Source organism: Meleagris gallopavo, chromosome 4, assembly GCF_905368555.1.
Source record: "Meleagris gallopavo chromosome 4, MGAL_WU_HG_1.1, whole genome shotgun sequence".
Lineage (NCBI taxonomy): Eukaryota > Metazoa > Chordata > Aves > Galliformes > Phasianidae > Meleagris > Meleagris gallopavo.
The window spans coordinates 39,684,945-39,712,674 of NC_139407.1; the positions used below are offsets into that span (position 1 = coordinate 39,684,945).

The 27,730-nt window shown below is 42.7% G+C and overlaps 1 protein-coding gene and 1 long non-coding RNA gene across 3 annotated transcripts in view; one reads left to right on the forward strand and one right to left on the reverse strand.

Moving 5' to 3' along the window:
• Positions 1–356, reverse strand: part of TSPAN5 (tetraspanin 5) — an 82,515-nt gene extending 82,159 nt beyond the window's left edge. The window contains exon 1 of the mRNA XM_085222944.1: positions 211–356. Coding sequence (XP_085079070.1) covers positions 211–291 — 81 coding nt within the window. The 5' untranslated portion in view covers positions 292–356. The remainder of the gene's footprint in view (positions 1–210) is intronic.
• Positions 206–27,217, forward strand: LOC104910728 (uncharacterized). Of its 2 annotated transcripts, XR_014883067.1 has the most exons (4): positions 206–341; positions 8,206–8,267; positions 9,010–9,066; positions 21,463–27,217. It is a non-coding gene; the product is annotated as an uncharacterized LOC104910728 (long non-coding RNA). The 2 variants fall into 2 exon arrangements; XR_014883066.1 differs by lacking the exon at positions 9,010–9,066.
• Positions 27,218–27,730: the final 513 nt, after the last annotated feature.

Sequence of the window (27,730 nt, forward strand, 5' to 3'; positions counted from 1 at the left end):
CTCGGCACCTACAACAAAAGCCGTTCGGAGGGCCGAGGAGCGGCACGAGCCGCGGGCACGCCGTTAGCCGTTAGCCGTGAGGGGCGCGGAGGGCCTCGCCCCCCCCCCCCAGCCCGCCTCGCGCCCAACTGTCACGCGCCAGCCGCGCTCGGGCGCCCCGCAGCCGCCGCGACCTCCGCGGTGCGAGGCCGAGGGGTTGCGCCCACTCACCCAGAAGATGACATTGAAGCCGAAGATGAAATATTTGATGCAACAACTGACTTCAGGCCCCTTGTAGTGCTTCCCGGACATCCTCTGTGCTCATGAAGACACTTTGCTCGCGGCCAGGATGAAAACCAAAGGTGAGGAGGTGAAAGAAAAAAAAAAAAAAAAAGAAAAGAAAAAAACATAAAACGGGCAGCGGGGTGGGGGGTGGAAAGACTGAGGGAGGGGGCGGCGCGACGGGCAGAGCTCAGCGCGCCGCGGGGAGATGCGGCAGAAGCGGCGCGGCGGCGGCTCGGCTCCGGCTTGCCGGGCGCCGGGGATGGCCGGCCAGCAGCTCCCGCCTTCTCCTCTCCCGCATGGGGGAGGCCCCGGCTGCTCGCAGCGGGGAGAAGGGGACCGGCGGGAGGTGCCTGGGCAGAGGCGCGGGGCTCACAAGCGCCCGCTTGCACAACGCTCCCTCCCCCGCCCCCACAGCGGCGAGGGCCGCCGCGTGAGCCCCGCCCCGCGGCAGTGGGGAGCGGATAGGGACGAGGCCCGCAGTCGCGAGCGCCGGCGGGATGATTGACGGCGCGCCGAGCCAATCAGGCTTCGCGGCCGTCCCGCTTGAAGCGCCCGCTCCTCGCGGCGGGTGTCCCGTCGGCGGGGTGCCTGTGGGGGGCTAAGCCGCCGGGGTCTGCCTGCTGCGGGGAGCGGCCTGCGCCGTGTCGCGGGTCGGGGTCGGCGCGGTCCCGAGTCGGAGTGAGGACGGAGGGAGGGTGGTGGGGGGCGCTCCTGACAGCGCTGAGGTGAATGCCCTCTCACTTAGCGCCCGTGGTCAGCAGTAATAAGGAGAACGCGTGGCTTCGTGGCGGACTTTTAGGTCGGAGATGGAGGATTTCCCATTTTTAAAGGTCAACCAAACCCTTGGCAAAGGGCAAATGAATAGGCAAAACTCACTGATCCGGCAGTCCCCTGGCAGCTGGGTGCAGCGAGGGAACAGCGAGGCTGCGAGGCTGCGAGCAGAGCGCTCCGCAGCGTGCTGCAGGAGCCGTGCCACAAACGGCCTGCGTAGGCTGGCTGCCGTGATGAGAGGGTGCACAGCCCTAATTGCACTGTGTGCAGCTTGTTCTAAACAGATGTCTTCAGATCACCTCCCACCTGAATTTGTGTGTGCTACATGCACAGGAACACAAGAGGAACTATTTTACAGCGTTTTCTACAGCTCCTACTGAACATACACCGACACTGGTATCTGCCAGCTGTAGCGTTGTATTCATGTGCTACTTGGGATTCCGTGTACATGCAGCCTAGCATTAACAGCATAATAGCATTTCCTGGCTGAAGGATATCATCGTTTCAGTCTTACAAGTCTTCAGAGTTTCCTGGCCCAGCAATGATAAGTGCAATACTTTTAATTGAAAAGATGGAAGACTTCTTTGTAATAGTAAATTATGTCTTCCATTTCTACCAGACTGTAAGATAACAGTCTTCAAAAGTATGATATTTTTAGAACGACTATAGTCTTTGGTTCAAGATCAGCTCATGCTGGTTTTGGAGCCCTGACCATGTGTGTTTTTTGAGGGAGGAAAACATTTCCATCAGGTGTAGCAGATGTTGGGGAGAAAAAGCATTTGCTGAAATGCATCCATGAAAATTAACGGGGTGTTTGGTGGTAAGTAAGAAATGAAGGCAAAAAAAAAAAAAAAAAAAGAAAAACAACTTATAACGTGAAGATAACCGTATAGCTTACCATATAAATGATGTGATTGTACATGCTGTTAAAGTGTTGTTAACACTGTCTTTTGCAAGACCATCCATGGGAAGAACATAGAAAAGTAATAAGTAATATATAGATTGTGTACCAAAGACTGAAAGCACATTTCCATCTACAGCATGGTAATGGTAACAGGGTATTATTATTAAGGTGCTGTTTTTACAAGTCATTTCAAGTATTGGTGACAACCTGTACAAACATTGATAATATCGCTGTCACAACACCCTACTAACACCGCATGTTGGCACCCTTTAGCATTGTAATGCTTCACAGGCAACAGGAAAATATTGCAGAATAATATTTATTACTCTGTATTCAATAACAGTCTTTGATAGTTTGCCTACCAATCCATCCATTCCTGATCAACCACTTAAAAAAATGCAACCTTTCTCAATTATAGCACCATATTACATGGCTTCATTTGCATTCTCAATTGAGAATAGCATCACCGTTGCCAGGTCATTTCAAACTCAAAAGCTTTTCATGTTTTCCCACCATTTGATCAGATTAAGAAGAATTAGGGCTTGTAGTATTAATGGTTAAATTGTACACTTGAAGAGGGTATTGAACACAGAGCTCTGGTCTTTTTAATTCACTGTGTGTGTAGGGTTCCCGTGCAGCCTCAGAAATGAGCAACTAGACAGCAAAGGCAGCAGAACAGCTTTGATAGAGGTAATTGATTCTTTCACAGTGCCAGCTGGAACAGAGTCCACTGCACCTGCAACAGCCTCTCTGGTTTATAAACACATTTTATCTTCTGTCCTAAACAAACAGGAATTTAAAAAAAAAAAAAATTATTTGGCTTTGAGTCATCACTTGTGGATCCTTTTTTACCTGCTTTGGTGACCTAGGTCTGGAAACTGAGCATGATTGACTGTGGCAACACTTTAAATTCATTGTTAGTTACTAGACAACACTGAGTTCTAGTGTGATGTTTTGGTACAAAAGCCTGAGGCAATACTCAGCAGAAGTGAGTAGGTAATATTACCTTTCCTTCCAATATGGTGAGACAGTTATTCAAATTCTGTTGCTTTATAATTCATCTACCTAGTTACAGGAGAACTAAGGGAGAGTATTTCAGTGACAAAGTAATGTTTCTAGAAGCCCAGTGCTTCACAACACTCTGCAATGTTTTGACTTACTACTGAGAGAAAAGGTCCTATCTGAATGATTAATTACATTCTCTGCCCATAAGTCAACAGAAATCAACAGACTTCTGACCAAAGGCTGACCAAGACTGATGCTGGCAAGTGCAGGAAGTTTGATAAATATCTTAGAAGGGGAATAACCATAGAGTTTGAAATTCTTACTTGAAGTAAAAAGCTCTCATCCCAATTTCTCAATTTGGTCATTTCTTAAATCCTGCTCTTTTGTTTTTGCGTCTCCCCGTTTGTTGATCTCTGAATTTTTAGATATTTTTCAGGGTAAAAGAAACGCAAGTCTGAGTGACTTGAGATGAGATATGGCTAAGTAGCCTATTAAAGATGGAAGTTCCGTGAGTTATCACATTACCAATCTCACCTTGTGCCACATTTAGGAAGATAAAGAGTTGTGGTCTAGGAAAAGTTAGATGTCAGTGTCCCTAAGTCTAGTTATTTTCTGGATACCTCATTTTAGATGAAATTTATACAGTAGCAATATTTTTTCCACAAAGAAGCCATAGAGCTTTCTGGAATACGGGATTTATGGAGTTAGAGGTACTACCTACATCAAAATACTTTTCAATCTGTTTATCATCCCCGCCTGTGATACTATTTGTATTCATTTAGTACTGTTGCAAACACAAAAAACACTTTGTTTTCTGCTTAGCACCTGTCCGACTTCTAAAGAGGGAGGGCTTTTTAGACTTAAAAGTTCTGAGAAAAGGATTTCACGGGACCGGACTCAGGTGCTGAAACAAGCTGTGCTGGCTTCAGTGAATTTGTGTGCCTTATTCCAGTTGTGAATATGGCTTCAGTTTTCTACAAGAATAAAACAAATCTTTTCAGTTCTTTCACAAGTGCAGGTATTAACTAACAGTCATTAAAGCTACACTAGTTAGTGGCTTTTTGGTGAGTATCAAGCCGCTTTTTCATCTTGAAACTTAGCCTCTGACTACTGAATAATAATATCCTCTTGCAGGATCAATCCAGTATCGTTATAATTTGGTAACAAAAGCATTGTTGTTAGACTGAGTCACAAAGCACTGTGCGTCGATACATCTACAGAGTGAGAGGCCAGAAGCTGAAGTTAGGGCATATCAAATAATAACCAGTAATCAAACACATTACACACAATATTATTTTCTCAAGACAATATGTATCTAAGCCTTAATGTTCTTTTTCCAAAGGCTATACTTCTCGTGTAAAGTTCTATTATTTCTTCTGTTCTCACAGTAAAAATAATCATATAAAGGAACTGCAGATTCTACTCACAGCAGTTCCCTCTAAAATTTGACAGGTTTTGGAAGAAAGATGAGGAGAGCTACTAACTAGAATGCAAATTTCTTGAAGGGAACTCCAGCAATGATCACAAGATCCACCCAGCTGAGCTCTACTGCTTGCAGTCTGCAAGGTGGCTTGCTCAAGATGAGCCCAGACAAGTCTTGCAGCAGTCAAAACAGAAAGACAAGATACAGCCTCAGAAGTCCCTTTGGAGCAAACATCTGCAAAATGAAATATGAAGATCATTAGTGCCAGAGATGCTACTATCAAACAGTAGGGAAGAATAATGCACCCTGCTTTTTCTTTCTTGGAAGCAAAAGGAGTAGGTATGGAGGGTTTGTCTTGTTTTGGGTGTTTTGCCAGGAATCTCAAGCTGACACCTCTGCTGCTTTTGAGAGGAAGAGGTGGCATGCTTCCGCCCTCATGCAGGTAAAGGCTAAGGAGCAAACAGGAGCAGGGCTGCAGCTGCACAGTATCACTGCTTGGGGCAAATGCTCGGAAGCGCAAATCTGCCTCTAGTGCAGTGCCTCAGCAAGCCCTAGCTCTGGAGATTTTTACTGCATGCCTTCTTAACACTTCCCCTGACGAGTCTGCACAATACTGAGGCAGGAAAGGTCTGATGTGCTTGATCCATGTCTCGCTATCATACAGTGACTGAAGATGATTCCAAGCACCTATCTCTTAAAGCCAAACAAGCTCTCAAAGAGCATTTACTATTATTTACTTCTTATAATTTTGCATGCAGGACAGTGACAGGATGTAATGAGATAAAAACATATATATTATTGTACAAAAGAGTCTCACATCTGCAGTCCTGAATTAGTAGTGGCTGCAATTACTATGTAGGCAATGCCCTGCACCTTCATTATTTGTGTTACAGGGCCACTATCATTAATACAGAGATAAATGTGGACTCCAGCAAGCGCCAAATTTATCCTTTTCATTTTGAATTGCTAAGGCACTGAATAAACTGCAAATCTGGGAACTGTTCGCTTCCTCAACAGAAGCATTTGCTTGTCTGTTTCTGACGGTTTTGGTGTAATTCTTTCAGATGTTCTGTCCAGAAATGTAACTGATATTTATCCTCTGATGGAGCCTTTTTTGTGAGTTAAGGTCCTTTTGGCTGTTTAACGCCCTCTGAATTGCTCTCAGCCATTCTTCAGCAAATAACACAGGACACCCTCTCTTCACAGCTCAGGTTTAACATACAGTATTTACTCCGTAACAGCACTCAGGACAGTGAGGATTTCCGCTGAGTGGTGGTAAGGTTTTCTGTAAATCCACCATTTTTAGTAATCTTTGAATGCATTTCCCCGCAAGGGTTTCTTAACACAGCCCTAAGCCAAATGAGCTTCCCCCATCCATCTTCTTGTGCAGATATTTTTCTTACCTGAGGGCTTGAATGAGAGCTGTCCAGATGAGCAATCCTTCAGGAATCAATCTTGCATCTCTTTCCAGGCAGATCTGTAAATCTGTCAGAAGGTCACGCAGTGGGAGCAGAAGGTTAGATGAGAGAGCAAACGTGGTTGCTGAAGGCCATAAATGCAAGTTGCAGTCAGAGTGGTGGGAGAGGAAGCTAGCAGACCAGTTCATCTTGGAACCTATCTTCTAAAAAAGTTTTTAGATTTGGGTTCACAAAGAATGGAGCTAAAACATGTTGAAGAAGATGTTTCGCTGATTCAGCCAGGAATTCAGCACCCAGCCCTCAGCTCAGACAGCCTTAAATCTCCTTGCTGAGAGCAGTGGAAAAAGCCATCTATACAACAAGTTCTTATTTTAAATCAAGGCAATTTTTCATTGTTTTCTGATTCAAATAGATGTAGAGATGCTATACTGTGATAGGGCTCTGTATCATTGTAGAGCCAGCACCTTCAAAGCAGAATATGGACGCAAAACCCTCAAGGAACAAGGTGCTTGAGTGAGCCAGTCTCTAGCAAGAGCATGTTTGCCCATCTCACCTATGGCAATAGTGGTGCAAAAGGTCCTTCATCTTTGTTGTGACATTGGTGACTCCTGCCTTTCAGACTGTATGACAGAGCATATCTAGGGCCTCCAATCATGTATTAGGATGCTTCTGGATTCTGTGAGTGAGCTGATAATCCTAAAGGAAGGTGACTGATACATTTAATATGATTTCCTCATAATTTTGTGTCCAGTTCTTCTTATGCATCTCTATTCACATCTGTCAACAGTTACTACACAGTAGGATCAAAGATACCACTGTTTCCTGTACCTTGACTATTAATGCTCTTGATTTCTCAGATATAACAGAAAGACACCACAGCAAATACCACACTTTTCATACCACAAATTACTAGGACATTCTTAAGAACAAGATAAATTATGCACATTTTTAAAAACATTTCCAGAAGGCCTAAAATAGTAGTACTATAGTCTTTACAAGACCTTGCTGTGTTATTAAGAGCTTTTTCTTTTCCACAGTGTCGTGGGAGGAACAGACCATGCGCTGGTAATGCTACATCTTTTGCAGATAGTGCTGTGTTCTCAGTGGCAACATACTGTTTGTGACAGGATCAAGCAGCAAAAGATAGGGCTCAGGCTAGCCACGATTCCCATACTTACTTGGGAACTGCAGTATTTTGAGAGTCTAGGGGGCCAGTAAGCCAGATTTTGTTCCTAGAATATTTTCAAAGTCAACACTTTATAATAAAAAGCCTGTACACATTACCCTTTGGACACCTTTAAAGTGAAGATGCTTCAGGAAAGTATCTAATTTATTTGTTTGCAAATCTAGTAAGTGGGAATTTTCAGGCATTTTTTATTCTCTCATTACATTTACAAGATCAGAAACTTTCAAGTGAATGAGAAAAAAATAGGAGCCACCAATATTGCTTTTGAAAAGTCTTATTTTTCATCGTCTTGTAGTTTGCTGTATGCTTCTCTGTGTTAATCTCTGAGTTGGCATGGGTGGAGCTCATTTTAATTTCCTGCTTCTCTTTGCTGCAGTAATTATACCATCAGCTATTTTGCTGTTTTAGTCTTTTAAGGAAATTGAACTGCAAGTGACTGAAACCTGAACCTGAACCTATTATAAAAAGAGAAGAAATCCTACCCCAGATGTACTTCTGGATCCATCTCTACCATACTTTTTCATGTACCACCTATCTTTTAGTCCATCTTCCTTAGCCTTTCTCATAACTGTTAAAGAGCCCCAACATTTCCAAGTTTGATGTATCAGTCACTTAGAGTAGAGGCAGGGACTGCATCTGTCCTTGCTTCTGCAAGTTGTCTTGCTATTACATTGTATGTTGACCACTAAAGGAATCTTAGTTTTAAGATGTATCTCGCTGTTGTTTTTAACTCGAGGATGCAAATATCTATGAGCTCATTATGCAGACCCAGTAAATTAAAAGGAATGGATCAGAAAATGCAAAGAGACTGATAAGGGAAGGAAAAAAAAGCAGTAACATCTTCAATAAACAAATTGTCAGTGGTTTAGGGTTGGTTCAGCCACTCAGTTCTGTGACCAGTGGCGCAGAGGGACTCACTGACCTGCACCCCAGGAGAGGAGGAAGGAAAAAAGGGGAGAAGGTAGGGAGACGGGCCTAAAAACAAAACTGCGGCAACAAGCCAAGGGAGAAAACTAATTTTCTAAATATGATAGTGGAATGCAAGATAACACAATATGATACAATAGAATTGGAGTAGAAGCTGATAAGTAAAAAGAGAGAGGGTGTGCAAAACCGAAGGCCTTTCTCTAATGCTGAAGGCGAGATGGCTAGGGAGCACACAACCGCAGAGACAAGCGGTAAAAGAAGGGGCGTCTCATTACTCACAAGCAGTTTTATCTTTCTCTCTAAACAGAAAAAAAGAAAGGGAACAGTGAAAATCTTCTGGGAGATGGAGTTCTTCTCTTCTGAGACCAGGTACCTGGAAATATCAATAATCCACAGAACTTCAGCATTAGCTGAAGCATCAACATTAACTCCCACTGCACAACATGATGTTATGATGTGAAATACCAATAACAAAAATTGTAAAGCCATGGCACAGATGTATACTTTATCGTTTTGTCTTATATGACTTTCAGGGTAGTCCTGCTTGCTCTGTGCATTGTATCAGTCTACAATCATCAGGGAAGTTCATGTTTTTCCACCCAGAAGTATTAACTTATAAGTAAAATATTTTTTATTTAGGCAAGGAAAGCTATTTTGGGACAGAAATATCACTCCTGAGCAAAATCAGAATGACCATAAGTCACATCTCTCAAAGCTTTGCAAATGGTGCCTCACCAAGTCCACCAGGCTAAGATACGTGGCTAAGTCATGACTTCTCAGGAGTATATTGTGCTCTATCCCAGTCTGAAAGATTAACTGTAAAATGTGTCACACTCATGCATGCACCTGTGAAATAAAAGACTCTGTGAAATTTGTTTTATATGTCTACTGAAATGCAAAAAGAACAGCAACAGGGAGCTGCTGCTGCTTTGTTTTTGCCTTGTATAATGTTCATCACTTTCTTAGAAATTAACACAGCTCTCAGTATGTTTGAAAAGCTTGAACTATTCGTCTTAAAAGTAAATTTGCTAAAAGCATGCACTGTTAGAAACGTTAAGTTATAAGGGGAGTGGCAAGAGAGTTTACAAAAAGTCCATTGTTCTGCTTTAAGCATTATCAGCTTCAGAAAATTGAGAGCAGGACAAAGAGGAGGTCCAGCCATCTAGTGGTAAGTGGCACTGCTTTGCAACACATTGAAACCTTCCACGGGCATGCTCACAGGCAAGTACTCTGTAGAATGAGAAAGTGACATTTCATCTAACTGTTCCCAAATTTTCATAGCTGCAGAACTCCACTGTAATAAGGTGTCTAGGAAGTGAATAGATCAGAACTAGCAGCTAAATTCATTGAATCATAGAATGGCTTGGGTTGGAAATGGTCGTAAAGATCATCAAGCTCCAACCCCCCTGCCACATGCAGGGCCACCAGCCTCTATATCTAATAATAGACCAGGCTGTCAAGGACCCCATCCAACCTGGCCTTGAACACCTCCAGGGTTGGGGCATCCACAACCTCTTTGGGCAGCCTGTTCCAGCACCTCACCACTGTCTTGGTAAAGAACTTCCCCCCTGGTATCCAACTTAAGTCTTCCCTCCCTCAACCCCGCAGCCTTCTCTTCTCCAGGCTGAGCAAGCCCAGCTCCCTCAGCCTGTCTTTGTAAAGGAGGTGCTCCAGCCCTCTGAGTGGCTCTCCTCTGGACCCTCTCCAACAGCTCCCTGTCTTTCTTGTACTGGGGTCTCCAGACCTGGACACAGTACTCAAGATGGGGCCTCACAAGGACAGAGTAGAGAGGAACAATTACCTCCCTGTCCCTGCTGGTCACCCCTCTTCTGTTGGAGCCCAGGATACCATTTGTTTCCTGAGCTACAAGAGCACACTGCTGGATTACATTAAGTTTTTCATCCACGAAGAGTTCGGAGAAAAATTGGCAGCAAAAACCACATCAAACACAATGTCAACTCTTGCTGGACTGAAGCAAGGAAGACTTTAATAGTCTGCAGTCAGCATTATCTTTTTCACTGCTCTAGCGACTAGATATCTGAAGAACATCTGCACTTAGAGGTTACAGCAGCATGTCTAGAGGGTGTGCACAGCAGAATGATACAATGCTCACAGGTCCCACTTCATACAAGGAAAAGAGAATTGTAAGCCAATTGGTTGTCATGAAACAAGAAGGAAGCAATGGAACAGCTACACAGAGAAAGCCATACGCTCCGTTCAAACTAGGATAAAAGTTACCTAACAAATTCTGTTGAGACTGAACTCTTTTGTATTTTCCATATAGTTACAAACTCATAGAAAAAGCTTGGCAATACCTGAAGACATATCAGAACAGAATACATGAAATACTCCAAGGGAAGCAGCGCCAGAACTCTGATTTCAGAAATGATCTGTGCTTAGAAGCCCACATCCGCTTGAAACCAGTCAGCTGCAAGTTCTGCAGGGTCTGATAAGAAGCACACTTAAGCACAGAGAATGGGCATCCAGTGGGATAACCCATGCATCCTGAACATTAAAATGCCATTTCTTTCACTGTCTATTGACCTTCAGTAAATACAAAGCTAGATATCTGATTACCCAGTTATGAGATGCAAGTACTTTACTTACTTGATATTTGTGATGTATTCTGCTTCACCACACTTTCAGGGTTGTCTGTAGCCACAGATGTTAGAAGGTGAGAAAGGAACAGAAAAGCCACGTTCCTTTCTTTCTTATCCTCTAGGAAGTGAAGATGACAGGTGGGCTTTGATGGACTTTCTTTATGTCCAATGAAGGGCAACAAAGCTAATGAAGGATCTGGAACACACGTCCTTTGAGGATTGGCTGAGGGAGCTGGGATTGTTTAGTCTGGAGAAGAGGAGGCTCAGAGGAGACCTTATCACTCTCTACAACTACCTGAAAGATTGTAGTGAGGTGAAGGTTGCCTCTTCCCCCAGGTAACTGGTGACAGAATGAGAGGTAATGGCCTCAAGTTGCAACAAGGGAGGTTTAGGGTGGAGATTAGGAAAAATTTGTTCTCAGAAAGAATGTAATGCATTGGAACAGGCTGTCCAGGGAAGTGATGGAATCACTATCCCTGGAGGCATTCAAGAGTAGATGTGGCACTTTGGGACATGGTTTAGTAGGCATGATGGTGGTGGGGTGATCATTGTACTACATGATCTTAAAAGTCTTTTCCAACCTTAATGATTCTATGACTCCAGTAAATCAACAGCCAAGTCTGAAGCTGAACCCAGAGGCCAGCAGCAGCTGCCTGTTCATGGCTTCAGCAGTCAGTGACAGGCTAGGGCATAAAGCTAAGTGTGAGCATCCTCCTTCAAATCCTCCCAGTCTGCTTACTTGAGCAAATAATAGCTGGGTTTTTTTGTTTGTTTGTTTGTTTTTTGTTTGTTTTTGTTTGGAATTACAGTAGTATCCAAATCTGTTTTCCTCTGTTGTGTATTTTGGATATTCAATGAATATGGGGCTGTCTGCACTTGGAGCACTACTGCTGTCATACTTTATACTGCTTTGTAGGTTGCCAGCTACACTCTGCAAACACACTCCTCTCCCATGGTTATTTTTGAAGCAGCTCCTTAAAACAGATGTCCCCATATGTGTCTCTTCCCCTTTACATAAATAACAGTTTGTCTCATGCTCCTGTCATCCTTTTGAACTAGAAAAAAAAATAATAAAATCTTAAAGGAAGTATCCCTTCCCACTGGTGTAAGATTTTTCATTCTTGGTCTTCTTCCCTTCCCAGGTCTTTTCCCTCTCTAGTTCCTTTCCAGCTCTCTGCCACTTCTTCTGACTTCTGGAAGCACTTACTAGCACCAGAATTCTCACAGAAACTTCCTCCTGACTAATATCACCAAAACCCACACATAACAGCTACAGTTTGTCTTCCTGGTATCATCCTCCTGCAGCCAGTGGTACTATTGCATGTCACCTGTGCATGTCTATCCATCTTGGAAGAAATCCTTCTTACTCACTTTACCCTTCACTTCTCTTGGCAATATTAGCATCGGTATATTCCTAAAGAAGTCAATTAAATGTGTGCAAAACAGGCTAGGTTGAAATACGTGGATGCTGACACAGTCCTGCAAACCCCATAGAACTAAACCAGTAATACCAACAAGAACCATCCGAACCCAATGCTAGGAATAGCTGAACCCATCTGCTACGCTTTGTCTTGTCAGTAACAAGGCTGGCAGGCCACTTGCAGCTCTCAGAGCATGGGCTCTGCTCTGTCACAAAGCAACAAGCCCCAGCTTGGACTTCTGGCCTCCAAAGAAATTGCAGAGAGCTGCCTTGAGTCTGAGCTTATACAATTTTTAACAAACTATTTTTAGGTGTTGAATCTAGGTGAATCAGCCAAACAATCAATCAATGTAACCATGTGAAAACATGCTCTGATTCAAAGAAAAATGCACAGAATAAAATTTCCTTGAGAACATTTGGCCTAAATGTTGTTATGTGGTATTGTCAGTACTCTCAGGGACTGATTCTGCTAGCCTTGTTCATAGAGCATCCAGAAAGCATCCCTGTGGTTCTGAGAAGGACTGATCAATAAGGTACTTTTTATGAGTGCAGGAAGTACACACAAAGCAGCAGAGATAGTGGCAGAGTAATTGTGTAGCCCTAAGGACTTGATCACACACAAAATCTCAGCTCTGAGCATATCAATAGGAGTTTCTTTTATTTTGGCTGGGAAAGGAGAAATTTTACCATGCAGCCTACCGAGCAATGCTTCCACCAAAGTACAAACCAAAACCCATTTGCAGAGCCATTGGGCTAGAATAGAAGAATATTTTCCTTTGTAGCCAAGGCCCAACACACCATCACCCATTATAGCACTGGAACTTCTGACAGGAATGTAGACTGTAAGATGCAATATCTCAGTGACAGTCCCAGTAGTAAAACAGCAATCCTGAATGGCTAGTGCTGGGATGCAAGCAAAGTTTCAACAGCTGATCATGCCACTCAGTTATGTTTGCTTCTTGGCAAATGTAACTCGGGTGATGAGAGCACGCACAGACTGTCCAGCTTCACACATCCTCTTTGATGTCTCTGAGAGCAATGTCCTAAATCTGCAGGAGCTCGGTTTGTTTGGCATAGGGATTATAAGCAGACCATAATATATATAAGACCATAAAATATATAAAAGAGCATTTAAATCAAACTAACCGGGATTGGACTTTCTCTGCTTGTATCTTCTGTTTTTTTAAACACAGACTCTTAACAGCTGTGCTCCCCCTAACGCTAGAAAAGGAAAATAGCATTCTCTTATATGTTGTCTAAAAGGAGATTCAAAAGAAGCTTCATATGCAGACATTTCCACACCCCATGAAGGTTCTTAGCCTTAAACTACACCTCTGAGGATGGCTTGGCCAACAGAAGAAACTGAGAATCTTGCCCTTTAGGCACAGCCCTATGCTATTCTGTGAACTACTACACAGCTACTGGTTTAGCACAGAGAATGGGTCTCAGCTGTGATTTCAGGAGGAAATGATTGAGCCAGCCCCCTCAGTAATGGGAAAGGGAAAACTTTAACTGCTGTTCTGCCAAAGGAAAAGAAAAAGAGGAAAAGAAAACCGAACACAAAACCAACGTGACCCAAACCTGCAGACACACACTAAAGTTGCACTATGAGGCTCAGCCACTAGGTGTGTTGAAGACAATCCCAGATAAATACAAAAAGAAAACAAAATTTCATTAGAGGAGAAGAGGTAAGGGCAAATAGTGCTAGGCACACAATGAAGCAGCCCCACAGAGCAGCTGCAGGACATGCAGCTGGGGTTCCAGCCTCCCTTCACCGGCTCTTCAAGCCCGTGGGAGATGGAGGGAGCATGGTTACATGAAGCTGAAAGGCCTTGCTGAGAAGGAGAGGATCAGGCCACGTAACATACACATCTTCTCTCCATGTGTGGGGTCAGGGTGAGCAGACCAACTAACACTCATTCTGCCTGTAACACCCTCCGCCAGAAGCACAGAAGTTCCAACAAGTTAGTAAGGAAGTAATGGAAAGGAAGACAGTAGAGGCCTCTTCTTTACCCACTGCACTGGGCAGAGTCTTAAAATCCCCAATCTGTTCCATTCACAAGCCAAAATGAGCAGCTCTGGTGTTAACATAGTAGAGGGAATGGGAGAATTGATGGGGCAGTTGCTGGGGAGCAAGTAGAGGATGATGGATGGTAGCACAGGACACACTGTTACTGGCCTTCTCCCCATCCCAAATAGGATGATCTCTCTCTCTATCTCCATTCCCATGCAGCCCAGCCTTCACCTGTCCCATTCTGGCAGCTGGGAAGCTGGGCCAGAAAAACTTATTCTGAGTAGACAAGACATTGTGCCTTTAGCAATGGAGACAGCTTGCAGCAGGGCATTTCTCTCCTCACCGTGACACACACATCTGCTCCAGAGTTACCTGCTCTGGGCACCTTCTGAGCTCTTCTGCCACCAGCTGAGAGAAAACAAACATTCTTATGCTGTTTTGGTTAATTTTAAACCAGTGAAACCTGATTATTTCTTAGCAAGCTTAATCTATGACTGCTGTCTAAATTTAAAGGGAAAATGTCAGTGTTTCCCCTTATATAACAGAGAAAAGGAGTAAATTGGAGGAAAACAGAAGAAAAAAGAAAATCACAAATCAGAGGAGTTGATGAGAGATGTCCAGTTTTATCCTTTTTCTTCCAACTATCTCTGTAGCCAGGAGCTTAAAAGCAAGTGCACTAAAGCTCTTAGCAAAGTGTGGTCAGCTGTGTGCTATCAACACTCCCCTCCTGCAACTAACCCACATGCACACTGAATAAAATATCCCTGAGTGTCCAAAGCAGTAAATTTCAAAAGCAGGAGCAGCAGCCAAAAGAGAACCGTGGAAACTCAGACACTTGTGACATCAGAAAACAAAGGTTCAGCAATATATGTCATGCTGACTGCATCAAGCCATTTGCAAGACATGTACTTTGACCCCAAGTCCCATTTCTTCACTTTTAGATATATTAACTGAGTCAGACCTCCCTCCCACATACCTATCTTCTATCTCCATTAGTACATGGCATTCTGCCACACAGGGAACTAAATATGTTCACACTCTTCATTGGGTCACGCAACAGCCCCAGCTGTTCTTGAAGCTGAGCAGTTCCCTGCTGCTGCTGCTGCCGCCGCCGCCGCCACCCAAGTCTCAAACAGGCTGAAGCTACTTCAGAGGCAGAAGACTTCAAAGTCATATTGAACAAAACCTATTCATTCCTCCTGTAAAAATTACACTGGAAAAGACAAGAGCATGCAAGAATGGTCTGCAGGTCTCCTAAAACAATTTGATGTGAGGAGCAGAGCTGAACTGAAGTGAGGGCAATGTGAGGAGGTTGTCCACATCCTTGTAGGCAGGGAACTTGAGGAAGGATGCAGCTTTATCTGCAGCTGTTGCCTATTTGGCCCTCTGACAACAAGACCAGAGAGAAAAGAGTAATACCTGCATTCTGATTCTCCTTCTGCAGATGGCAATCCCTCAGATTTTCAGAGTGTTTTGATATCCTCCCATGCTCCATTGTGGCAAATATTTGCAGAACATACAGCAATTCTCTGTTTGACCTGTGCTGAACTGTTTCCTCCTTAGGCTCAGATCCTCCATTCAGCCTCTTCTTTTTTCTGGTCTTTGCCCATTTGTACAAGGTTGAATGGCACTCTTGAATCCCTTCAAATTTGATCTACAGTAAAATGTTTAACTACCACAAGTACTAGAAAATGGCACCAGCACAGCCTCATAGATTTACATAACCCCTAAGTGAAAAATCTTATGCCAATCCTGGAAGGTTTAAAATCAGTTGCTGAAATAGATTGAATAGAGTTAATGGGACCAGGAGCTCTGTGGCTCAAGCTGCGCTCAGTCCTGGTGCCTCACACAGGGGTGTAAAAACCTGTTCTAGAACAGGAAAGAACTTTTAGAGGAACTATTTGATAAGTATCACCCAGATGGGTCTGTAACAAGCTTGATAGCATTAAGTTTTTGGCACAGAGCCAAGGATTGTCCTTGCAGGCTTGCAAGCCAAACCAGTGGTTCTGATGAGAATGAGATCACGAGTACGCGTGAACATCTGAAGCTTCACGTCATGGAGTGACAAGAGAAGGAATCTACTGCAAATAGACTCCATCATCAGTAAGAGGGTCTTGTTAAGGTTCATAAGTTTCGAAGTGGTTTCCTTTAGGCAGTATTTCTTTAATTCAGAGTGGATGGGGCTGCCCCCAGAGCCACGCTTCCCTGCAGACTTTCACACCTTCTCATCCTCAGTGCAGCTGCGTTGTTATCAGCAGGGACCACAGAACTGCCTGCAGAGCTGCAGGCTGGTCACATTATCTGGCTGTCTTAAGCTCTCTCTGACATATAGCATGTGCCCTGCTCTAGGAAGGGACTAACCCTTACTTGAAACAGTAATGCAAGCCAAACAGTAACGTTAGAGTCCGGTCCAATGAGTGCATCTAAAGGGAAACCTGGCAGTGTCAGGCAGCCAAGTGAGTCTGAAACCTGTACTTCATAAGGTAATAGTACCTGACAGAAGCTGCAGATCAGGTCCATTACCCACTGCATGTTCATAGGCTGTCCAGAGACACGAGCATGGTGTGAGCCTCTGGAAGTGAGAAAAAGGGTAGCTTGAGTTACCCCACATACAGTGAGGTAACTGGTTCAGGGTAGGTGGGGGCAACCCAGCTGTAGTTCTAGCAAGAGCTGATAGGATGAAGCAACTGACTGATACCAGGAAGTGCTTAGTTCTGCATAACTCACATTAAAGCACAAACTGTTCTGTACTGGATAGAATATGAGCCATCATAAGCAATAACACATCTCTCACCAAGCGTATACCCACAGAGTCAGAGAACAGGAAACACATCCTTCTCCTGTTAGGGAAACCCATCCAAAGATTTCGCAGATACATTGCTGTGTCATTTTTTCCACAAGGCCACATCCTGGCAGATACGTACTTGCAGAGGGCCATCCTGGGATGGATACCATAAACTATTGCTTAGGGAAATACCCATTGTGACTTCATGTCCCACTGGCCTCGCATGGGCATGTTTTAACCTGACTGGTAGCAAGGACAATTACAAGCTCAATCACACACATTACACCTGCATTTCAGTAGTGTAGTGTATGTCTTCCCAGAGTCCCTTCAAAGCAATAGCAGCCAATGCAAGGACTAATTAAACTTAAGGAAAATCGTAAAGCAACAAAAAGAAATGAGAGCAATTCCTGAAGACAGTGAGAATTTGTTCACGCCATCGATAGTATCTGGCAGCAGGGCGACAGCTCAGATGGTTCGGGTAAGGCATTAAGCACAGAGTCAAAAAGCCAGGGCCCCACCTGCTGTACCAGGAAGGACGTACACCCACGGGCCACACAGCTTCGCAGCAGGCCCGGAGCGCACTGAGCTGGGGTGGCCTTATCTCCTGCATGGGTGGATGCTCATTGTCTTCTATCCTTTTCTCATGGTGTCAAAATTTTTCATTATCGGTATTTTAGGTCCTAACAATAGGAAATTCATTGGGAGTTTTACTGCTTGTGCTCAACTTTCAGGAAGGAGTTCAGAGTAGACAATATGATACTTCTCCCAATAAGACATTTCGTTTAGCGAGAAAATATAAATCCCGGAAAGTTCAACTGTGGCCTTCTTCCTCCCCTGCACTGCTTAGCAGTTCCTTCCTTCTTGGATATCCACCATTAATTAATTTATTCTGGAACAATCAAAACAATCAAACAAAAATAAACAAAAATACCTTCCTCTTAAGTGGATCCATCCTTCACTCTTTTGAATCCACTTTTTTTTTTTTCTTTTTCAGATTTCTTAGTCCAAGCATTGTCAACCAGGATAGACAAAATGTTAATTTGTGAGGTAAAAAAGCAAAAAATAAAGATCAAAGCATCCTCACCCATTGCTCTCACTTCAGCTTTCTTTTGCATTGCAGACATTAGCTAAAAACAAGGTCCAGCTAGAAGCATTTATTCCTTTGAAAGCCAACTTTATAAGAAAGAGCTACTGCAGCTACCTCAAACACCTGTAGTGTTTTGCTTTTTTTTTTTTTTTTCCTTTTTTTTTTCCCCTCTTCCTCCTTCCCCACCCACTCCCCCTCAGATGAAGGACAGAGGCTGAGCTCTGGAAGAAGACTGCTGGAGCCCCATTAGATTGCTCCTCTGATTTGACAGCAGAGCAGAGCCAGTGAGCCCTGGTGTTCCCTGGCAAAATGCCTGTTATGATGAAGTAAGACTAGCTTTGTTTATGGCTGTTTCATTCATTAGGTCACAAGGTTCTGAAACTAATTGAGAACCCTGGAGGGGTGTTTGAAAATAGCTAACGCTGCAGGCAGAAGCACAGAAGGCATGGCTCCTTTGCAGATATGCAAATGTATTTCATTTGCCATTTGAATTTATTTTTAATTGAAAGAGGACTTATAGAGGCAAAAAAGTGAAGACAGTAACTACGGAAAGCTCTACCCAGAGAAATCTGGACTTCATGTTCCACCCTTTACTGGGGTCAAAAAAGCAAGGCTGGTATTTGACACGAATGCAGTCCTCTTCACGAGCTGAGGTGGATACAAGATGGGGTAACTGGTGCTGTTTGCTGAAGTGCTGCTGCTGACCAGAAAAACGGCTCCTACTAATCCAAAATCTGGTTTTCTATTTCTGTCATTCCACTATATTTAAGGTACAGTCTACTAAATTATGCTACTCTTACTTATATATCATGATACGTGATCTGTATGGTCTTAGATGGAGGAAATTAAGTTAACCAGATTTTCAGTACTCAGCAATTGAACAACCCAAATGAAGATGTGATTCACATTGAGCTGTAAACAGAACCAGTAGAGGGCATAGTTAAAAAAAATATATATGTGTGTGTGTATATATATATATATATATATATATATATATGCCTTCTTTAGTAAAGTGGCACATCTACCAGCAAAGTAAATTGGAAGGAAGGCTCAACCTGGGACAGACAGGCTTGTTTGTAGAAAGCTGCTGTGGAGGATGTGTAAATGTCACTGCTTTCTTGAGAGGCATCATAATACTGGAAATCCAGCTGTTATAAGGACATCTGAGACTAATTCTATAAAGCTGTTCAGAAAGGGACTGGCCAAGATAGTGGAGGCAGATCAACCAGCAGCTACTACATAGGATGGTCCAGGTGGCTTTTATTGCCAGAAGTTGAGAAAGATCTGTAGTGTGATCTTTCATTTCTTAAGCTGTTTTTGTTCATCTGTCTTTAGCCACTGTTGGAAGCAGGAAACAACTCTGGTTAAGTCTGAGTTATAAGCATTAGAATCAAGTCAGCAGATAGCAGGACATTTTAGTTCTCAGCCCCTTAACATAACCATGGTCAAGAATATAAGGAAGGCAAATGGCAGCGTTCTCAGCTGAGTCAGAAAAGTAATTTTCTGCATGAAATGTTCTAGGTAATAAAGCATCATTTTTGTAGCTTTACTTGCAATAATGAAAAACCTGTGCTTGGAAGGATATTTAAAATAATTAAAAAAAAATCTCTAAGGGGTAAACAGGCCCTGATTTCACCTCATGGAGAAGACTAAAGCTTACCATCTTTAGTGACATCCTAGTCTATGCAAACATTAATTTAATGAAAGAAAATTGCTTGTCAGCTGCTGCCTGAATTACATGTAAATATAATTCATTCTTTCCACTTCTACCACAATTGATAGATAATAATTAAAAATGTAAACAAAAATATCACAGCTTTGTCCTCCTGAACTGAATGGAGAGCAACAGCTACATCAGATGGAATTCTGAAGACTGCACTGACAGAGACGCTGTCTGAACCTACCATGACTGAAGAGTTACCTTTCTAACCAAAATGGCTGTAAGGAGCTGCTGTACGTATGGCATTGCCTGTACTTTGGACTGCAGCGAGGTACAAGAACATTCTCTGCAAGTTACTTTCCTTTTGCACATTTCATGCCACTAGATAAAGAGGAACAAGCCATCAAAAGCCCTCAGTGCAAAAGGCACCTCATGCCCCTGTCTGAAGTCTATTGATTTTTCCAAACATTTCTCAAGTCCCTCTTTCTCAGGCAGATCTAAGCACAGGGCATGTTCTGTGTGACCCTGCACATGTGGCAGATGAACATGATGCCAAGTGGTGGGAAAAGGCAAGTTGCTGCTGGCCTGTCGCTTGCTTCACCTGAGCTTATCAGCAGGGCTGCTATGGGGATGTGCTGCTTGTTGCCGTAGTGCAGAACAGCTACCTGCATTTGTGCACTTACTGCCCAAAACTTTCTGTGTTAATACTTCATTACTGCTGGAGGGCAGATAATAACTGCTGTCCAGCAGCTGGAAAATGTGCTCCTTTAGGTATTTGAATTAATATCCAAGTACATAAGCCAGGAAATAGGTGGGAGCAGGCCCAGCTGCTCAGCCTCTCCAGAGCAAATCTAAGGTGATAGGTGCACCTGGATGAGCTCTCATAGCCCTCAGTTGTGGTCTGCAGCTGCAGGGAAATGTGGCCACGCTTCTTCAGCTCTGCACTTTGTGCAGGAGAGGAAGGGCACCCAAAGCCCAGGGAGACTGCAGCCCAGCTGGCCTGCAGCAGGAATAACCTGTGCCACTAGCACATTATCTCCCAGAGGGAGCACTTCACCCTTCTTGTGCTTCCTCATTTCTGCCTCTTTCCTTTACCCAAAGAAATTTTTAATCTGTACCACCATATCCCCATCCCTTCTCTGGGCCTCTACAACAAGATCTAGATCCCCGTGGACCACCCATGTGAAGTGCTTCATGACAAAGCACAAAAAATAAAACTTTGCTGAAAGGAAAAAAGAGAAATGGAGTTTTTTAAGCTGTCACTGTTTTCTGCGTGGGTGAAAAAGGAGATAAGGACGGGGTAAAAGAACTTGAAGTCACAGGGCGGGAATTACTGGAAAACAACTCAGTCATCAGCGTTCACTGGTGTTTGCCAACAAACAAATAAATCATGAGGTCTTACAGGTGGCAAAACAAAATGCTCAGTAGCAGCAGTAGTTGCATTTTCTACTCCAACATTCTGCACGCTGACACAAAGACTGGACGGCCTTAGACCAGCCAGACCTTAAGGGAACTCATGCTTTTGTCCTGTATTTCCTACTTTCATATCACCGAAGAACCATTTACCAACACCTTAGAAGTACATGGGCCTCATGACAGTCACGGTCTGTCCAGAGGCCAGAGGCCTTTCCTCTTCTGATTGAGGATTCATGTTTCCACGGGGACCTCAGTGCACAGAACTGCATGCTCATGTCCCCTTCTATAGACTTTTGCAGTTTAAAGATCTTCACAGTCAATGGTCTCAGGCTCAAGGGAGAGGTTGAGACTATAACCTGGAAAATCTGAACTGCCCCATTCAGTGAATCAATTGGTCTGCTTCAGTGAAGGAGAAGCATGGGGTGGATCAGAGCAACCTGGAACATTGCATAAAGATAAGGAATGATAAAGTTGTTGTGTGCTCAACAGTCACCTTATAGAGCAGCTGCCTAATGACAGGATTTGATGCTAGCTGATGAGGAGTTGTAAAACTTGTTCCTCCTTTATCATGTCTGATTCCAGGCTCAGCATCTGCCCAAGGGAATGCTGTGGCTCGGCTGCCTTTCGTTTGTCTTTGTGACCATCGTTAACACTGGTTTCCTTGCTGCAATGAATGCTGAGAAGATGCTTGCTTGCCAAGTCCTCTGGCACAAAATCTGCAGAATGAGTCACCCGTGCTCTCATGCCATTACGAGGTATGGAACAGCTCACACAGGCTATGCTTCTGAGTTGTTTTGGAATTTCATATCCAGCAAAGGACTGTATTGCATGCAGCCCAGCAGCTGCCTTCTAGTCCAGCAGACCACCTGGGAAAGCTTGGTGCTCTGGCTAGCATAAAGGAACATTGCACAGAGCTCCCCTCGTGCTGCCCATATTGTACGGTCAAACAGGACAAAACCTACAGATTCTAACAGCCTTTGGGTTATCTCTTAGATCCAGCAGGAGCTGTTCCACTCCCCCAGCAGCGCAGGCGCAGCTGAGTCATAGTTTCATTACCCTTTGGTATGCTCACATGAGCTTCTGCTTCTTTTATCTGTTGCCGGACTCTCTCTTCCCTAGATTTTCCTGAGCACTGTTGAAAGACTGTTACAATTACGTGCATTCTCCACATTGCTGCAGCTCAGCTTTGGAAAACCCCTTAAATATACACACCAGGCCCCATGAAGTTTGGTTTCCCTACTTTTTCCAGCAAGTATACTAACCACCAGACCAAGTTTAACTGCACCCAGCCTGCATGCAGGTGCATTCACCAAGGCTGCTCAAAGGTTTTAGCGCTCCACTGCTGCCAGTACAACTAGCTGGGGACGGTTATAAAACATACCAGGCTACAGCTGAAGCTCACCTATGTTACAGTGAAAGCGTGAGGACTTCAGGAAAGCCAAGTCTGTTGTGTAAATGAATAGAAATTATAAAAATGGAGTAGGACTAAGTTGCCTCAGATAAATTTTATTAGAGATGACCCTAAATCATATGCTTCAGTGTGACTGAAATGTAGCTGCAAGAGTGTAACTGAGAAAAGGCTGTTGGAGTTGTGTTCTGTTCAGAATTAATCATGTTCTGGCAGCAGACCTGGTATTTCACATGAATACTTGTCCTGGATTGTATCACAACATCAAAAAAAACCCCACAGGTGACAGGTTTAGTGCAATAACATCAGGTGGATCAGACACAAGAGCACATTCTTGCACTATAATGAGCCCAGTTAGAGTACACGACCTTAGAGGGCAGAGCTGAAAACCTCACCTCAATCCTGCAGCTTACAGCATGTAACAGACAGCATACACGGCAAAAGCTTACACCCAGCTCCACATTTCACAAAAATGTGAAAGAACCATCTACTCTTTAACATATTGTTTGTATCTAAATATTGAAAAACTCATATCCCTCAGTTATTGCTGTGGTGGCTTTTGACTCGTATTCACCACTATTACAAACTCCAATGCATTAGTAATTCCCAGTGTAGAGATTTCACACCTTTCATCTTCATTGGAATCTGAAGCAGTCACATTAACAAGGTGAAGTGACCATGATTTTGAGGATTTAGGGCTACTTCTGCAGCCTTGTGCAGTACAGTACAACCTACTGCTGGGAATCTGCTTGAGCAGGGGGACTGGACTCAATCCCCGTAGGTCCCTTCCAACCCCTACAATTCTGTAATACTTAAATGTTCCTGCACACGTGTATATATTGACTCCAAAGCAGTAAGAAACATTAACTACACGAGAGCATTTAAAGAGAAGGGATACTAGTTCCTTGCAGCAGAGTTGATCTTGAAATAACATCGCTTCCCAGGTAAACGTGTGAGTGCTCAAATCTGTTTGAATTTTCACTTCTTCCCAATATACCTTTGAACAACTCTCATGGCCTGAGAAAACCTTAGTTCTGGCCTTATCCTTCACTCTTCCTTGCTGTCCCCAGTTTGTGTGCATCTCTGTTGATGACTTCTAAGATTTGAGAGGCCTTGTATTACTTTAAAAACTTCCAAAATTTGGAAAGCATGTGTTCCCAGATTCCAGCTTGCAGACGTTTCTACCTTGCTTTAGGGAATGAACCCAAGAATGAATTCATCGGGTCCAGGGAAGCCTTAAAGCAGCATTTTCCACTTCTTGAAGTTAATACTCACCATTTCCTGCCTACGTAATACTGCCACTTCACAAACACAAGAAAACTGTAATCAAATGAATTTACAGCAGCAGAGTTAAACATCTACACTTGTATCCCAAGAAAATCTTCAGTATTAAGTGAACAGCTGTGCAATTATATGCCTACAGGGCAAGGGCCTTTTACAGCCCCTCATGGATTGCCCACACTCAAACTAAAACCTTTCCTGAAGATTGCAGGTATTGTCTCCAACTTAAGATCAGCTGCAATGTTCTGCTAGCTGGTACCACCCAAACAAGTGTATTTAGTCTCCATTCCTTCCTGCTGGAGAAACTATGGTAAACAAGGGAAGAGCAGTCAGCAGCATTTTTAGTCGTGCTGTATGCATTGTTTGGAACAAGGCTGAGCTGTGGGCAAGGCAAGCTGCGAAGCCCTCTCTACACAGAAGCTCCAAAAAACTGAAGAGCGAATGTATTTCAAGGCAGCAGCTTATTCATTTATCCTTGATTTACGTTCCTCAACATCCCATACAGAGTCAAGAAGCCGAGACATTCAGTTCCTCAGAAGCTTTATTTTCATTCAAGCTACAGAAATAAAGTACCACCTTTAAATTGGTCATCAAACTTTCTGCATATTTATATGGCTCAGGGTGAAATGCACTAAGATAACTACCCTGTACATAAGAAAGAAAAGTCTCAAACAAAACATAGCTCTAGTTCCAAAAATGCCAAACCTTAGATGTAAGGTTGGCTTCAACTCTTCAATAATGTAACATTAATAGACAAAACATAAGGAAAAAAAGATTGCTCTAAACTATCTACTATAAGCAAAATCCAAGATTAATTACAGAAAGTCATCCAAAGAAACCTTTTAGAAATAACAGTATTCTACTCTGAAAAATAGAAAAAATAGATGAGTCATTTTTGCTTTTATATGATATATTCACACACATACTTTCAAGTATCATTTCCATTATTATCATACATGGCTAAAAAAAAAGAAGTGAAAATCCCATAAGTAGACCATGCCAAAGAAGTCACAGTCTTTACCAAGGGGTGGGATAGCAACAGCTGGAACTCCACACACTGTAGCATTGTAGTGACCAAAAAAGCAGTGACTGGACTTTGTAATTTTTACCTTTAGTTTAAAACATTTTAGAAAAAAATGAAATGGGAAAAGTACAGGCAGTCATAAACCTCACCTACTCGTGGTTAAGCTTGTCACAGGCTCAGTACTAGCAGTGGATAAGAAAAATGAGTTTAGCACACAATTGATACCAACAGACTGACTTCAGCTAGGTTGTTTTTACATTTAAGGCATCACACAAAAAGTGCTGGGACACAAAACAATCATCATGTTCAGTCATAATTCACATTTAACTCTCTGGACATCAGAATCTGCTTTATTTCTAAACAGGAAGGCTTACGGGGCATCCTGTAGCCTTTTGGGAAAATGCCAGGCAGCCGTAGGCATGAGCAGAAGCAGAAATGACCATGGAAAGGAATTACATGGAAAGGAATTTAAGTGCTTATTAAAGGCTTTGTTGCAAAGCTAGATGCCTGCAAACAAGTTCTGGCAGAATACAAAACTTCCACAGGTAAAGGGCAGTGATACTCTTCAAGCAGCTATACTGTAGAGATCAAAATGCAGTCTTCAAATTTCAGCAGCTTCTGGAACTTTGAAATGGTAATGGAGTGGTTCAGCAGGTGCATTGGATAGCTAAGACTGGTTGGTTCCACAGCTTCCTAATATGCTCTGCACTCCTGCTCACCTAGCTGGGATAGACTCTTGAAACAAAATGATCTGGTATAAATTACTGTGATGTCACTTTCAATTAACTGGTAGCTGAGATGGGGAAGCGGAGAGTATAGCTGTAGGAGTAGAGAATATCAACAAGTCATCTAAGCAAAGTAAACTCTTGCCATACAACCTCAGTTCCCAAAAAAGACAATGTCTTGCTGAATATGAGAAGGCACGCATTCTCCTTAAGAACTTTGTGAGACCTAATTAGAACCTATTCACTGAAAACTGTGGAAACCATTGACTGTTCTTAAGAGGGAAATGGATTCATACAGAAAACATCTAAAAACTAAGAACCAGACAGCCTGAAAGCTCTATGAGTTTCACCAGAAAGCTCAACCGCATTGTTTAGTCCTCCCCAGTGCAGAGACTAGTTGTAAAACCATCAGCTCCAGACTCAAATGTAAAGCTTCTTGGAAACAAGTTTACATACACCAAAGATGATCCGCGCCACTTTACTAGGTTCAAACCAAATGTTTTTTGCTTTTATTAAGGGTCCCATAGAGTATTTTTTCTCAGCCTTTCTGTAGGACAAGATATCATTTTATTAAGTAGAAGTTTTAAGCTCAGTTTAAGTTTTGCAAAGAGAAAAAAACTACTACTCCAAATTTCCACAATTTGATCAACTCAGTAAAAATTAGTTTTCCTGAGCTAGAGACAGTCTGAAACAAGACAGTGAAGCTACAAATGGACACGAAAGGGATAATGAAAAACACTGCCTATTCCAAGACTTACAGGAGACCCAGAAGCTGCTGATTCATATGTACTCCTCATCTTTTATCCCTGCTTCCCTGGCTCTATCTTGGCACATTCATGCACCTCTTTGAACAGAGTCACATTTTTTCTTTCCTTGCTTTGCTGGTTTTGTACCATATAAAAACACTTCAAAATAGACACTTCAGACATTTATTGTCTAGTCTCAGGGTTACTGAAACACATTTAGGTAAATGGTTAGCTGTTGTCAGTGTTTAATGACATTAAATACTTTGTACAAAACTAGTTATTTAAACAAATCTAAGTGTCTACTGCCTCTTGTTCTATAAGGCAGCAGCTATTTTATTAATACACAGAATGGACAACTCTCAGGTTTCTCCCATAGTATCCTGTAAGAGTACAGATTACACCATCATAACAACATTATGCAGCACAAAACAATTGGCAAGTTTGAGAGAATGAGGTTCATGGTCACTTATTACGTTCTGGCAAGAAATCACAGGCATAGGTAGATATTTGATAAAGTAAATATGTAATTTAATTTCCACTCGAGTCTGCTAGAAATACAGCAATTGATATTTCAGCAATGAAAAGCTTCAAGTCAACCTATTGCAAATTTTCAAACTGTGGTGCAAGTCAGTTGGCTTCTTAAGTAGGCTCAGAAATTTGAGACCACACTGAAAATACCATCAATCACCTTCCTAGGTGAGCAAATGCAGCTATCCTGAACAATATTCTATTCAGTCTTGTAGTGAAATTAAACAAAAACACTGCATCCTTCTCACAAGAGCATTCATTTTAAAACTTGAAGCTCTTCACAGATGGACAGTGCTACCTACATTTTTGAATTATGATCACTTTAGTGAGCCTAGATCCAGTGCTCCCAAATTACATGTACCTAAACACTCTAATGTTAGCTCTCAAGAAACTGATTCATCTTAACCTTTCCATGCATGCAAGTCTTACTTATTTAGAATAAATACTAGCTTATTAGGAAGTGTCAAACTTTACTCCTCTTGGGGGTTATGATACAGAACAGAAATGGTTTAAAGAAACTTAATTTGAGCTTACTTTAATTGAAAAGATGACTACTGAAGTAGTAAGTCTGAAAACAGGTAGAGATTACTGTATTCTATGAATGACCCTATGAAAAAAAACAAACTCATCTTGCTCTACAGTCCTGCTGAATCAGGGCAGGCAAATAGTTACACCAGAATCTATAGAAACCAGCATACAAACAGCCTAACGGTGCTCCCCACCTTCAACACCCATTCTAGTTAGTGACCAAGACTGAAGGCATAGTATCATTAGATGCCATGAGACACAGACACCTGCTAATAAGTGTTTCTTTTTAGATAGAGATTAAGAAGCTAATGTAATGCCTTTCTGGTATTATCTAATGCACTACTTTCTTATAAAATGCGCAAGAAGGTGTTTAAGTCTACCTATCCATGTAGAAATACTTAATCAGAAGCAGACCAAAAAGCCTAATTCAACTAAAGCTTCATCACCAATGAGTGACTAAACTTGCTTTAAGGAATTTAATTGAAGACCAACAACCAATATGCATCTGCCTTTAAGTTTAAAGAGCTATATAGTCCTGTTAAGATCCTAAAGGACTAAAAATTAAGAACACCACTACACTAAATTGCTGTATGCTCTACTTTTATACAGA